Here is a 15,442-nt window from a genome sequence, read left to right on the forward strand (position 1 = left end):
TTTGCTGGCGTTCAACCCCTGCCAGCACCTTAGGCTCTTTGTTTGGCGCCCCACCCTGCCTGAGAGCCTGGGCCCCTGAACTATTTGTGGCTCTATCTTGCCTAAGGGTTGGAGCCAGAGATGAGGGACTTCTCCCCTTTACTTTGTTGTTTCAGGAGCATGTCAGCAAAGGGATGTGGCCTCCCTCAGAGATTGACTGCGAAGGAGAGCCATACCTGCCTATATGCTTACAGGCACCAAGCATTCTCTCAGGTGCTTGACTGGCTGGTTCTTGCTCACATGGTCAGAGTCTAACTGATCATGTGGGGATTGGGAAGTGACTATTAAGGGGTGTTCGCCTTTTTCTGCAGCATATGGGTATAGGTCATTTGCTGGAATTATGTGCGTATACCTCAATCACTTCCCTGCCATTGCAGAGGCCTCAAGCACTGGTGCACCTTGGTTCCTCGTATTCTCTACCTGTGGCACATAAGTCTAGTCTCTTGTGGGCTGTAATACTTTAGTCTCATTTCAGTTGCAGGGTTTAATGTGTGGGTGCATGGTGGCGTTGCTGTCCTGTGATGTACAGGGAAGTCAGACTCTATGATATAGTGATCCCTTCTGGCTTTGAACTCTGACTCTAACATGGATCTCCTTGCCTCCCCTTATTTATTTATTTTTTCTCCTCCTCCTTAACCCCTCACCTCCCCCCATACTGTACTCTTCTAATTGATCATGTCACATGTGCGTATTTCCTCTCACATAGGGTTTGAAAATGTTACCAGACCCTTAATAGCCAGAGAAATAAACTTAATAGCAAAAGATGTGCTCCCTTTTGTCAGACCAATGCTTAGATGAGAACCCAACCTCCCTCACCCAGCTATAGAGAAAGGAGAGGATGCTGCAATTCCTGCTCAGGTTGCTGTCTGTGAGCTCCAGTTTGTAAGTGTCTGATAAACTGGAAGCCTACGCACAATTCTTCCCTGGCTTCTTGAAGGCAGAAGGAGCATTCCTGCTTTCTATTCCTCATACACTAGACTCTAGAACAGGGGTTCTCAAACTTTATCTCCATAACCCTATTTTGAGACTTGCTGTTTTCTGTGACCCCAGACAGCAACCTAGTGACCAAGGAATCCAAGTAATTTGGATGCAAGCTGTTTCTCCATCTGATGAGATGATCAGCTCAACCGTCACCAGTATGGGAGGCTGAGTAACTTTGTCAGCCAAGAACTTGTAAAGCTGTGGAAAGGATTCATAGTTTGTCTTCAAAAGATTATTCTTCCGAAAAAACAATTTGTTTTCATGAATCCTTTGCTTTGATCACTAAGGTAAAGGATGTGAGCTTTACTTGCAGACCTGTATTCAATTTGTTCAGTTTCTCAAATGTGTTTGTGAATTAGGCAAGAAGGCACATCTTCCTTTGGTCACATAGAAAATTCAGTGAATTCGTTCTTTGTTGTCCATTGCATAGACATGCAGCTGGTCTCAGTTGAAAAAATCGTCCCAGTACTTTTCCTCTCGAGAGCCAATGAGCTTCAGTGTGGAACATCACATCGTGGTCAGACCCCATGTCTTCACATAGTTTTCCAAAAAGGCATGTGTGAAGAGGCCAACTCTTGATGTAGTTTACAATAGACGAGACCTGCTGCAAAACTTCACTTAGCTCTGGACTCAAAGGTTTAGATGCCTTTTGTTCTCTGAATCATGCCATGAGTCCACACATTAGACAGAGCAACTTTCTTTATCTGTGCACTCAGGCCTGCTTTGTGGCCTGCTATAGATGGAGCTCCGTCTGTGGAAAAGCGCATCATGCAATCACATGCAATATTTTTGTCTGTCATGTAACACATCATTGGACCTAGAACCCCATTTGGGGTCACAACCCACAGTTTGGGAACTACTACAAGAGCCTCTAGGCTGCTGTAAGGGTGAATGGGGAGACTCCAATATGCAAACCTTCTCTCACTTCCTCTAAAGAGGATCTCTATTACTCTACCCTGATCCAATGTGTAATTTATAGTGTGCTTTAGAATGAATGGCTTTATATATATGTAAAACAGTTCATATCTGTGATGAAGGGTGACAATAAACACATTCCTTTCTCAGAGGTCTTCTAGCAATTTTACTTGAAGTGGGTTGATTCTGAAAATAGAGAAACATGTCTGCTACGTTTATCTTCGGAAGAGAAGAGTTCATCATAGTATGTTTGTTTTTTTTAAAATGATCTGCCAGCTATTTATTACTTTTGGGTATGAACTTTTCCCATATAAATCACTTGGGCTTGTGTACTTAAAATCATACAGATTTCAGGGGAGTGAATGTATAAATAAGATCACTTTTTTCATTTTGAGGTAGAAGGGATAGGGAGACTAACCCGGGAGAGGAAATTAGTTGTTATAATAATGTGACGCTCAATGGTCGTGAATATATATATTTTTTGCATTGCTTTAATCTTTGTCTCCCCATTCCATCAGGGAAAGAACAATCCAGGTAACCTCTGTGCCAATTTAGGAGACACACATGCTACTTCCTTACATGACACTATGTACCTATAGAGACAACACATAGCATTGCCCATGAATCTATACCACTTTGGGGAGTTGGAGCTTTGAGTCTTTGCTACTATTTCTAATCAGATCCCTCTTCTTCCTCCAGGAAGATGATGTGGATTTTCTAGCCAGATTTTCTAAACTGGTCAATGGAATGGGGCAAGCATTGATAACTAGCTGGACTAAACTGGTAAAGAATGGAGATATGAAGAGTGCTCAAGACACCCTGCAAGCTATTGAAGCGAAAGTGGCCCTAATGTTGCAGCTGCTAATTCATGAAGATGATGACATCTCATCTAATATTATTGGGTTTTGTTATGATTACCTTCATATCTTGAAACAGGTAATTAAAAAAAATATACATGGCAACTTATTTTCTCCCTAACTTCTTAAGAACATTTACTTTGCATATTAAGTTTCTTAACGAGTTTACTTGTTTTAAAAATGCTTCATAGCTTGGTGTTTAACACATAGTAGCTGTGGTTTATTGGTTTGTGGAATACTGCTTATGTACAGTTGTTTTGTAGAATTTTGGAGACATGAGATTGGATGAAATTTTGTGTTCTCTGAAAAATATGCTTGCAAACAGTATCGAGTGTTACAAAGAAAAACACAGTCATTGCTATAGCTATTAGAAAATGAAAAATTGTTTTTGATGAGAGATAACATTTTGAAATGTCTCATTACAGCTTTCCTTGCTTTCGGACCAGCAAAAAGCTAATGTAGAGGTAAGACTAGTTGAAGTTCATTCTTAGCAGAGCTCTAATTTGATAAGTGTCATTTTTGGCAAATGCGATCCCTAAAACTCCTCAGAAATATGAACATTTCCCTTTTTATTAAGACTACCTATTTTAATTGTTAGTCTCAAAACATGGATCAGTAAAGTTGTCATGACTTGTCATTAGGGAGTTGCCCTCACTTAACCAAACATATTACAAATAAATTGTTAAATTTACAATATATTTTGAATTATGCATAGAAAGACAGACCTTATTTTAGCCCAGATTTTCCAACTCTCTTCCTCCCAATCAGCTCTAGTAACTTGAATCCATTTTTTCTTAATTCCGGGAATTTTGGTATCCAGATTAAGTGTGCTCTATAATGTAGTGATGTCGTCATTTTGTATCTATAGGCTAGCTGAGAAGTTTTCCAAACTGAATTTGAGATTATTCTCTTTACATTGTTTTAATTATCCCAACTCAGAGAAAAGCAGGGTGGGGAGGTTTGGAGTTCAGAATTTGGAAGGAGGGTCTTATGAAATGAAACACAACACATACTGTGCTCACTTTAGAAATACATTCCTCAAGTGTTAGCTTTTCACTTTGGACACTATGTGCTAACAGGCCTATTGGTTTTGTCCTTGTGTAGTTCCAGTTCTGTTTCATTAGATCAAGGCAGGTTACCATTGAAACTAACAGAAAAAACAAGATAAGCTAGTCAGCTTCATGTAAAACCATATAATCAGATTCCCTATCTGACTTGTAGAAGCTGCTTAATTCTATCATATCCACTCCTCTTTCTCACAAAATAATGCACAACTTCACCCTTCCCTTCTTGGATATCCAGTGATAGTTTATTTTACCTTCCCCTATAGGCTTCTGGGCAGTTTTTATTGTTTTCTACTAGGCATAACAAGAACCTTGATGTTCATGTCATTTTCTTTATACTTTTTAGAATAGCTTTTCATTCACAGAAAGAAATTAGAGCCCAGTACTTCTAATGGTTTGTTTTTTTTAAAAAACAAACCAATCAACTTTGAATACCTCAGAGTAACACATTCTAAAAATGGAAATGGGGGAAAAAGAGCCCATAAAGTCCTGAAAAACCTAAATACTCTTCTCCCCCCCTGCAGCCCTCTACCCCCAAATACATTGTTCACGCATGGAAGATATTGATTGGCTCTATATGTGGTGGGAATTTAATACTTTTGGGTTTGAGGAACACATTATGGGTTAATGTGGGAACTAGTGAGCTGCGATAATATTGCTATGAAATTGAGCACTGTCAATTATAGTGATTCAGGCTTTTTTAAAAACTGGATTACACGCTGAAGATTTGGGTCACATTATATTGATTGCACACAAACCCTGTGGAACATACAACTTCAACTAAGTCTCTTAGAACAGTCTACTGAAGGGTGGATCAATTTTTTAAATGATGTAACTTCAGCTAACCTGCATTTTTAAAAATATTTTCCCAGATTGCTTTATCTGCAAAGTATAGTGCTAGGATTTTATGATAGTTATCAATTACTTTTGTAATCACTTGTTGGAAAGTACTGGAGCTAGACTAATCTTTATTCAACTTTTCTTCACTATAACGGCCAATTTATGTTGGCTGTTATGAAGAAGTTGACCTATGAATGAAGAACTATAATTTTGAACATGAGTTTAGATGTACCTGATTTAGGTAAACTTGATTTTCTGTAATATAAAATCTCAGTTTAAATTACATGTTGTTTGTGTTTAAGTGAAGAATCTTTAAAATTTCATGTAAATAGCTTTGTTTAAAGAATTTGTGAGTACCAATTAGTGTATTTAGTTTTTTTTAATTTGGATAAGATTTGAAACCTATTAATTCTCAATGCGAAGCATATCTTTCTGTTACATCATCAGAGCGTGTATGTATCAAAAGGGGGAACTCTTAAATTAAATGTTTGGGTGACAACTACTTACAGGGATTTTGGAGTAATCTGGAACTGAAGTATGATTTAATTAGTGCATTGAACTGAGCTCAAACTGGCATTCTCAATGCAATACCGTTCTAACTGGACACCAAATACTTAGATGAATGGGGTATTCACATCAGGGGTTCAAATTAACACTAGAATTCCTAAGTGCAAGGACAAAGAAACAAACTTCTAATTTTAGACAGGCAATGCGTTTTGGTACAGGTCAACAAGGATCTCTCAAATTGTTGGTATTGGGACTTGACTTGAATAGCTGTAAGTGAAACTGCATTTGGTCAGGCTCAATTTGTAGCAAGAAAGCCCAAATTATAGGTAAGAAGGATCTCAACCCACACACAATCCGACGATTGCTCAGACCTAAGGCAGTGAGATTTTTTTTTTTTTCCCCCAGAGATTTAAATACTTCTAATTACAGCTGCTCTTTCAGTGCATCCTCATTAATTACTAGTTTTTGACCAAACTAGCTAACTTGCAAGAATTAGACAATAAATTAAATCTCAGTAGTTCTCAAACTTTGTAAACGGTGCCCTCTTTCACATAGCAAAGCAACACTTTTTATATATTGTGACAAGGCTTCCTCCTGTTTGGTGGGTCCCGCACCTCTGTTCTACGGTGGGGCTGGGGGTATTCATCTTTTCCCTCGAATTTTCCCCATGCTCTGGTTTACTGTCAGAGAGAGTCCCTCTGGCACTCCGTCTGTGTCTTTGTCTGGCTCTCAGCTATGAGAGGGGATTTTTTTTCTTTCTATCTTCAAGCTTCTAATCTTCAGTTTCAAAGTTGTAAGTACAAAGGTAGAAAAAACATAGGCTGTTATATTGTTTTTTTGTATTTACATGTGTGTAGTTGCTGGAATGTTTAAATTGTATCTCTTTTTGAATAAGGCTGTTTATTCATATTTTTCTTTTAAGTAATAGCCCTGTGTATTGTCAACTTAATGCAGAGATCATATGTTCATGTGTTTTTTTTTTCTTTTTTTTATATAAAGCTTTCTTTTTAAGACTTGTTTGAGTTTTTTCTCTCTGGGTAGGCTAAGGAACGAGGGGAGGGAATTCTCTTTGTGTTAGATCTACGGAGGGTAAAGCTCTGCAGCACCAGGAATTGGTGGGGAGGGGAAGAGAGAATAGAATCATTTCTGTTTCCTTGTATTTGGGTTTGTCTCTTTGTGGAATAGAGGAGACATGCTTCTTGGTATTGTGATGTAAAGAGATTGCATCAGTAACTCTCAGGTTAGCCCAGAGAGGAAAGTCTGGGTGGGAGAGAGAGGGGGAAGGGAAGTGGGTTATTTCCCTTTGTGGTAAGACTCAGGGCTTCTGAGTCTTGGGGTTCCCCAGGGAAGGTTTGGGGAGACCAGAGGGAGCCAAAACCCTGGAATTTTTGGCTGGTGGCAGCGAGATCAAATCTGAGCTGGTAATTAAGCTTAGAGGGGTTCATGCAGGCACCCAGATTTCTGGACGCTAAGGTCCAGATTTGGGAAAGCTTATGACGCCTCCCTGAAGGGGAGCAGGGGAGCCTTTCAGTCTCTGGTAGCCCCTCCAGGCATAGTGGCAACAGACTAGACACCTGGTTCAGTCTCTGGCAGGGTCTCTTCCCTCAGATCTCTGGGGTCTGGAAGGGCCGTCTGCCCTGTTGGGCAGGGATTCTCCTGCCCTTCGCCTCTGTACCTGCATGGCTTCTCTCCTAATGCTTGTCAGCATCTGCACTGCCCAGCTCTGCAGTAGCTGGCCTTCCTCCCTCAATCTTCTGCCTCTATCTGGCTGGAGGGGAGGCTTTTAACAGGTTCTGGCAGGCTCTTGATTGACCCGAGGTGTCCTGATTAACCTAAAGTAACCCCTGATCAGCTATCAAGGAAAAAGGGACCTGCTTATCCTGGGGCTAATATATCTGCTTTCCATGGATTAATTGGGTTTAACCATAGCACTGGCTCCACCTTTGCTAAGCCTAGGGTGTTGTACACAAATGCAGACTTGCACCTCTTAAGATCAGGCAGCAATTTAAAAAAGCACTCTCCTGGGTTAATTGGTTGCTTTCCATGCCCCCCTCCTTTCCACACTTTTATTTTCTGAAGTTTTTATGGAGGATACTTTGGATACTCATGTGAAATGTTTGTTTAGACAAAAATGTTAAAAGTAACGGCTGTGAAAATGTTAGAGTAACAGTTGTGGTGTTATAAAAAGGGAATTCCAGGTTTAATAATAGAACTATAGGTGCAACTCTGTGCAGTCACATTGGGAGAAAACTTGGTAGTTAAATTATATAAGGGGTCAACTAAAGTGGCTACTGTCACTACTATGTTTTTGTCCCCAGAATCCTTTACAGCTATTCTGAAGGAAAATGGGCTCTTCCTACAAGAAATGGTCTGTAAAGGACTGCTGCAGGTAGCAGGCAGCTAGTTACTCTGATCTATATTATTTGACTATTGGATGAGTTAATCAAAATCACTAAAGGAGCATAAGGAGTTTCTACTAGAACTTAACTTGACTGTCTCTGATTGTACAAGTTGGGAGTGTAATCGGGGTACAGTTGTGTAAAAATAATAGCAGCACTTTCCTCTAGCTGTCTGGCTTGACCCCGTCACAATATTTAACTGCATTATAAATGCTTGAGGCAAAGCAGGGTTTGAAGTGGAGGCTGACAGTTCGTGATCCCCCTCCCCCCTCCCCCATGTAATAACCTTGTGACCCCTTGAAAGGGTCTCAACCCCCAGTTTGAGAACCCCTGGTTTAATCTATGGCTAGAAGTCAAGGATAGCAGTTTAAGATCCTGTGCTGAAGGGGGAAAACATTTTTTGTAGCCTCAGAGGAGCGATTCTTGCAGTGAAATGATGTTGAGGTTCCTCTTGGCTTCATCTGGAAGGTGGAAGATAGGAGGTCCAATTTCTGTATGATTAAGTATGCCGGCTAAAGAAGGAAGGTGGTTTAGATGGGTTTGCATCTTGTTAGTGGAGAGAGACTGGGAAGCTGATGAGAAGGAAGAATCACAGGGCTGGAAGAGACCTTGAGAGTCCATTCCCTATGTGCTGAGGCAGGACCAAATATAATAGACCATCTCTGACAGATGTTTATCTAACCTGTTCTTAAAAACTACCAAGCCTGGGGATTCCACAACCTCTCTTGTCAACCTGATCCGATACCTAACTACTCTTGTAGTTAGTCTTTCCTAATATGAAACCTAAATCTCCTTTGCTGGACTTTAAGCCTGTTACTATTTGTCCAGCTTCAGTGCATGTGGAGAACTACTGGTCATTGTCCTCTTTATAACAATTCTTTATGTAGTTGAAGGTTGACATATGACATAATTTTAAAGTTGAGGGAGAACTTTTATTCTTGGACGAAACAAGTGGATAGAAAGCAAGAGTGGGTTGGAGGCCCTTTTTTCTTTTTTTCACTTTGCTTTGGATATTTAAGCTGGGGTCCCCAACACGGCATGGTGCCCACGGCGCGTCTGAGCCCGCGTACTGGTCGGCGGACGAGCATCCGCCGAATTGCTGCCAACAAGCTGCGTCATTCAGAGGCATCGCTGCTGAAATGCCGCCTCTGTGCCTTGTTGTCTGGTGCCTGCCGGATGAAAAAGGTTGGGGACCACTGACTTAAACTGTACGATTTTGTGGGCATGGACTGTCTTGCTCTGTGTCCTGAACACAGTGGTGCCCTGTTCTCAGTTGGGGCCTCTAGGTGTCACTGTAATACAGAAAATAATGACAGGGCTATTAAGACACAAGCAAATAAGATGACTGGTACATATCTACCCAATTACATATCTACCTTTTCATAATCTGTTTTGTATCATGACTAATCACAACTTAGTTTTCTAAAGATGTAATTTTCAGATGTTTGTCTTAAATGTGGATTACGTGAAGAATCTGTGTGTTGCAGGGTGAAGATGAAGCAATGTTCGTGGAATACAGGAAACAGCTGAAACTATTGTTGGACAGATTAGCTCAGGTCTCACCAGAGTTGCTACTGGCTTCAGTCCGCAGAGTTTTTAACACTACACTGCAGTAAGTTATATTTCTTCTAGTTGGCTCTAAGAAAGATTGCACTTTCAGGAAAGATTGCTTGATGCAATAACAGATGACAGACTTCTCATGCGGTCCTTGTCAAAGCTCTCAGGTAAACCATTCTTTACATTTAATTTAGTGGTCAATATCCTTTTGCTGTGTCTTCAGCAGTAAAATAATCGTGATTATTCTTTTAGTCTCAGATTTCTAGAAACCCTCTTGATCTGTTTGTAGTATTAAATGAGGGCTTAGACTCTAAAATAGGTGCCTTCTCTCTAACTTTAAGGTTATGACCATCCTCTCGCTTTAGGGACCACCATTATCTAGCAACTGAATAGTTTCTCCTTAGCTTTTCATCATGTGGATAAATAGCCGCCTGCTTAAATATTTTTAAAGCTAATAGCGAAAACTACCAAAATATTTGAGGAGGTGAGAAGCTGTGATAGACTAGTGCCAGTGGAAACAGGAGTTGCATCAAATATTGCTACTATCAAGGCTCAGTACGAATAGATAACGTAGGGGAAAAACCACAAACCATACCAAATTGGTCTTCCTCCTCAATCGTAAATAGCAGCTATGAGAAACCTACAGTATTCTTATTGAATGCTCCTCTACTGCTTCAATGGTACTGCTATAATGGTGAAAAGAAATGCTGCATGTTTGTATATGTAAAAAATAATGCTCTCTAATGGCCAATATTTCAGGATGTCAGTGTTCTTATAGTCCAGGGGTCGGCAACCTATGGCATGTGATCCAATTTTTAATGGCATGCGGCTGCCTTCTGGGACTCTGCGTGCCATTAAAAATCCTGCCAAAGCAGCAAGCCACGGGGTCCGCGGTCCTGGGCTGGAGCGCCGGCCTGAGGGCAGCAAGTTGCCAGCCCTTCCCCCGCCTTTTCCCTCTTTCCCTAGAGCCCTGCTGCCACACGTGCAGCACTCTGGGGGCTGGGGCTGCGCGCTCCCATGGGGCAGCATTTGGCTCTGTAGGGAGGGAAAAACAATCCATGCTCATCTGGAGCCCTGCTGCCGTGTGCACAGTGCTCTGAGGGGCGGCGGCTGCGCACAGTGACAGCAGAGCTTCTGGATGAGTGGGGAGCCTCATGTAAGGCGGCTGGGGCTGGGGTGGGGCAATCAAGGACAGGGAGCAGGGTGGGTTGGATTGGGGGGTGGGATCCCAGGGGATGGTTGGCGGGGCTTCTCTGAGGGGGCAGTCAGGGAGCAGGGGAGGTTGGATGGGGCATGGGAGTCCCGGGGTCTGTTGTGGATAGGGGTCAGGGCAGTCGGGGAACAGGGAGCAAGGAGGGTCCTGGGGAGCAGTTAGGGTTGGGAGGTCTCTGGAGGGGAATGGTCAGTGAGACAAAGAGCTGTGGGGGTTGGATGAGTCGGGAGTTCTAGGGGAGCTGTCAGGAGGTTAGGGGTGTGGAGAGGGGTTGGGTAGGCAGGGAAGTGGGGGGTGGATGTGTATGGTCCAGAGTTCTGGGGGTCCTGTCAAGGGGTGGGGAGCGGTTAGATAGGCATGGAAGTCCAGGGTGTGTGGATAAGGGTGGGTGCAGTCAGGGGACAGGTAGGGAGTACAGTCTTAGGGGGCAATTAGGGAATGGGAGCTTTAGTAGGGTGGGGTCCCAGAGGGAGTAGTCCAGGACAAGGAGCAGAGGGGGGGACGTTGGGGGGTCTGGGCGGCGGCAGTCACCCAGCCCTCACCCCCCCCACAACAGCACCGCAACCTCTGCCCTGAGCCCTGCCCACCCCACCCCTGAGCCGTGTACTACCCCAGCCCTCTGACTCCTTCATACCCCCCCCATGACCGCAACCCTGACTCTGGCACCACACACATACCCAGCCCCCCACTCTGCACTGCACCCCCGTCTCACATGCCCCCAGTCCCTCTGCCCTGACTCTTGCACCTCCACATCCCCAGCCCCCCCCCAACATCCATGTACCCCACACATCCCCACCCCTACCGTCCTGAAGCACCAAATGGGAGTCTGCACCCCCACTCACATTCCCACCTGTACCTCACACCAAATGGGAAGCTGCACAGGTAAGTCCCCCAGCCCAAACCTCCTGCCCCAACCCTGAGTCCCCTCCTTCATTCTAGCTCCTGGCCAAACCCTTCATCCCCAGCCCTGTGCTTGGTCCACTCCCATCCTCAGCTCAGTGCAGAGAGAGGAAGAGAATGGGCCAGAACCAGGGAGAAGGTAGGTACCCACTGTATGTGGACAGGGCCGGGACCCCAGACTGGCAGTGGGCTGAGCGGGTACGGCAGCCGGGATCCTGGCTGGCAGGAGCCAGAGAATGGAACCCCTGAGCGGCAGTGGGCTGAGCCGCTCAGCTCATTGCCAGTCTCAGGTCCTGGCTGCTGGCCCCGCGCAGCCCACTGCTGCTCTGGGGTTCTGGCTGCCAGACCCTTCCCAGCTGGGGTCCCAGCCGCAGGCCCCACTTAGCCCACTGCCGGCTAGGTGAACAGAACCCCAGAGCAGCAGCAGGCTGAGCGGGCTGGTGGCGTAAGATCAACATTTTAATTTAATTTTAAATGAAGCTTCTTAAGCATTTTGAAAACCTTGTTTATTTTACAATACAACACTAGTTTAGTTATATAATATATAGACTTGTAGAGAGAGACCTTCTAAAAAACATTAAAATGTATTACCGGCACACGAAACCTTAAATTTAGAGTGAATAAATGAAGACTTGGCACACCGCTTCTGAAAGGTTGCCGACCCCTGTTATAGTCTTTCTTTGCCTAGTTAAAGACTATGTTTAATGAAACTGCACATCTGTAGTCTCTCCATGCCATGCAGTTCAAGGCACTTCACAGGAAAATACTGGGCAATATATTTGGGTACAAAATTGGTAGCTTGAGTGTTTCATGAAACTCTATTGGTTAATGTGACTTTTGTTGAAGCATAATCTCATGTCTATTTTATAGGAATTGGCAGGCTACACGTTTTATGGAAATAGAAGTAGCAATAAGGCTCCTGTATATGTTGGCTGAGGCTCTCCCTGTTTCTCATGGTGCTCACTTCTCTGGTGATATTTCAAAAGCAAGTGCTTTGCAGGATATGATGCGAACTGTAAGTATTTCAGCTGTAAGAGTTACTTAAATGTTTCACTATTTACTAGTAGTTTTTTCTTTTAACATGAAAGGCTCATCATGATTATCAATACCTCACTAAACTGTAGTTATGCACCGTAAATGATTAATCCTAATTCCTTAATTCATTTTTCCTTACAGCTGGTGACATCTGGTGTTAGTGCCTATCAACATACATCAGTGACACTGGAATTCTTTGAAACAGTGGTTAGATATGAAAAATTTTTCGCTGTTGAACCTCAGCACATTCCAAATGTTTTAGTAAGTTTGATCATTCATACAAAATTTCTTACTTTATTTTCTCCAACTAGATAAAGTAAATATTGGAAAGGTTTCTTGTGTTTGGAGAATTTGTCCTTCCTTATCTATTTTCTGAAAAAGATAAAGATGATTGAAATTTTGTTGGTTTGTTAAATTTTCAGCTTATGTACAATGAATACAAACTGAAATTTTTATTTTACTTGCAGATGGCATTCTTAGATCACAGAGGTCTTCGCCATACTAGTCCAAAAGTACGAAGCAGAATTGCTTACCTCTTTTCCAGATTTGTCAAATCTCTTAAGTAAGTGAAAGTTGTTTCAAATGGTGTCCAATTTTTACAAAAGAATTCCAGGTGATGAGAGAGCAGTGACTTTTTGAATTTTCAATAAAAGAAACAGGTTAAATGAGCAGGAATGAAGTGGTGCACCGTAAAAGCACTTTTCTGAAAGACCCATTAGGTTTTGTAAAATTCAGCCAGTACTGCAGAGGATCTTAAAATGAAGGAGAGTTGTCTGAATTTGTAGAGAAAGGAACAACGGATGTGAACTCTCCCAATTCACCTCAGTTTGGTGTTAACTCTGAAGTCTAATGATGGTGATATACCAGTCAATAGCAACTTTCGCTGCTCATCATCTTCGTGGAACCAGCCAGCAACTGTGGGCAGATCATGAGTGGAGTTCCAGTATTAGTATCATTCCTCAGTGTGGTAACCTGAAAACAACTTACAGAAGAGTTAACCAAATTTTGAATATGTTGTACTCAAAGTACTATACGGGATCTTTTCAGGGGGATTAAGGCAAAACGCCACATTTATTAGTAATACAGGTATTAATTAATACTCTATCATATGCATATGATATATTACAGTCATGCATTTCACACACACAGGGACACAACAACTCCGTCTTGCTGCCTGTACCACTGTTGCTCCCTTAACTGCACTGGCCAGCGTGGTTAGATGGGAGGGGTGAGGCGGTTTCTGCCGATCCGGATCGATGCGTTCCGATGGTGACCAAGACGAGACCCAGCGGTCTTCTGCAAGAACCTCTGTATTTTGCAGCTTCCTCTTATGCAATCCAGACAGATTCAGAATTCTGAGGTCTGTTCCGTTGTGTCTGTGCTTTGTGCTGCTTTTTTTTGCTGAGTGTTGGTCCAATGCTGCTCAAAGAGGGCGTTTTTCTAAAGAGGTGCTTGCTCTCTAATCCCTGAGGTCGCATATGTCGCTGTTTTCTTATTGGGCCCAACTTGACAAGTTGCTAGTTGTCTTCCTGCTCTGGCTTCCATTCCCCTTTACTGTGTAGCTGTTGGGGTGGGTGCTTCCAAGCCTTCACTCAGTTCCACTATTCAGTCAAATGGGCAATTGATTGCCAGAGTGGTGGTGGGGCGGGGGATTTTATTCTCTTCTAGCAAAGGCACATGTTTCTTCAACTTGGGGTAACTTACTATCCGTAGGGGCTTAACTTGATAAAAGTTTCCTACAAATTTTTTAATACAAGTTGCCTATGTAGAGAGGACAGATGCAAGTCATATGAAATACGAATTAAACAGTGAACAGAAAGTTACAATCGCAAGCTGTAGTGAAATGGTGAACAGAACTTACTTAAAAGTGAACCAATTAAAATGTTTATATCAGTTCTAGCAAATATGACATTTGTGTTTGTTTACTAGTACGGCAAACTTGTTCTGTATGGGGGTATTTGAGATAATCACAGACTGTGAACATTTTTAACTGTATATTTGTGCAGCGACAATCATTGGTCTACTTCTCAGCAATTGGCTAAAACAGGAATCTTGGAACAATACATACGACATAGACCTGATTCCTTTTTCAAACTGTTAAATGTAAACATTACTAAACCGTGGTCTAACAACTACAACACTACATTGGTATATCAACCAGCGTCATGGATGGCATGTGGAAATCACACCTCGAGAGAAGCAGTTAATACCAAACTTGCGCTTGATGTAGAAGTTATTATGTCAATAGAGGGCTTCTCCCTGTTGACATCAACGTCTTCTCTTGGTGAATGGATACCTATGCCATAGGAAATGCTTACTGTCAGCCATTAGGTAGCAACTTCAGTAAGTGCTCTACAGCGGTGCAGACCTGCAGCCTGTAAGTGTAGACAACATCTGAAATGAAACAGGGCTGTTCCCGACTGATGTCAGCTAATTTTCCAGGCTCTCTGGCAGACTCTGCAGACATCTCTGCATTCATTACTAACATTTTTGAGGTTTTTCCTACAATCTAAAAACCAGGGCTTCTTTAAAATAAACAACCCTTATTCGAAGAACACACAAGAAACATGGAGAGGTTGCGTTCAACCATGCTGTCCAAACCCAAACCCTAGTCTCTCCTACTTATGAGCAGGATTCTCTCTTGCAGTTGTGCTAAGATTTTCAAGTGTGATTCTAGAATATGTAATACTCCTTAAATGTTTTACTTCAGTAAAAGATGACTTTATGAAGATGTTCTGACAGATACAGATCTTGCTAGACTTCTCCACCTGTAAGTACTCCTTATTGTCTATAAGCATCTCACAAGACCGGAAGTGTGTGAATTTATATTCTTGGGTGGCCTAGGTACTAAGGGCCTAATCAGTAGTACTTAAGTAAATTTTCTAACAACATGGAGTAGTCCCATGATTCCTGGGATTTCAAGTGAGACTACTCGTGATTAAAAGTTAGGCACACGCTTCAGTATCTTGGTTTTGAATAGGTCCTAGGAAGCAGGGCTTTTAGAAATACCTGTATAGATGAGACTTTGTACCTATTGATGACCTTTGAATAATTGCATGAGGTCTGCCAAACAATTGCAACTCCTTATTGATACTTCTTGTTAAAGTGCGCACTGATCTGTCAAAAGCACTGGAG

At 42.5% G+C, this 15,442-nt stretch overlaps 1 protein-coding gene across 1 annotated transcript in view; it reads left to right on the forward strand.

Moving 5' to 3' along the window:
• Positions 1–15,442, forward strand: part of XPOT (exportin for tRNA) — an 86,826-nt gene that overhangs the window by 36,046 nt on the left and 35,338 nt on the right. The window contains 9 exon segments of the mRNA XM_075063460.1: positions 2,635–2,871; positions 3,218–3,260; positions 4,857–4,891; positions 4,894–4,916; positions 9,074–9,214; positions 12,143–12,287; positions 12,449–12,568; positions 12,775–12,869; positions 14,314–14,455. Coding sequence (XP_074919561.1) covers positions 2,635–2,871; positions 3,218–3,260; positions 4,857–4,891; positions 4,894–4,916; positions 9,074–9,214; positions 12,143–12,287; positions 12,449–12,568; positions 12,775–12,869; positions 14,314–14,455 — 981 coding nt within the window.

The sequence above is a fragment of the Chelonoidis abingdonii genome, chromosome 1 (assembly GCF_003597395.2).
Source record: "Chelonoidis abingdonii isolate Lonesome George chromosome 1, CheloAbing_2.0, whole genome shotgun sequence".
NCBI classification, from domain to species: Eukaryota; Metazoa; Chordata; order Testudines; family Testudinidae; genus Chelonoidis; species Chelonoidis abingdonii.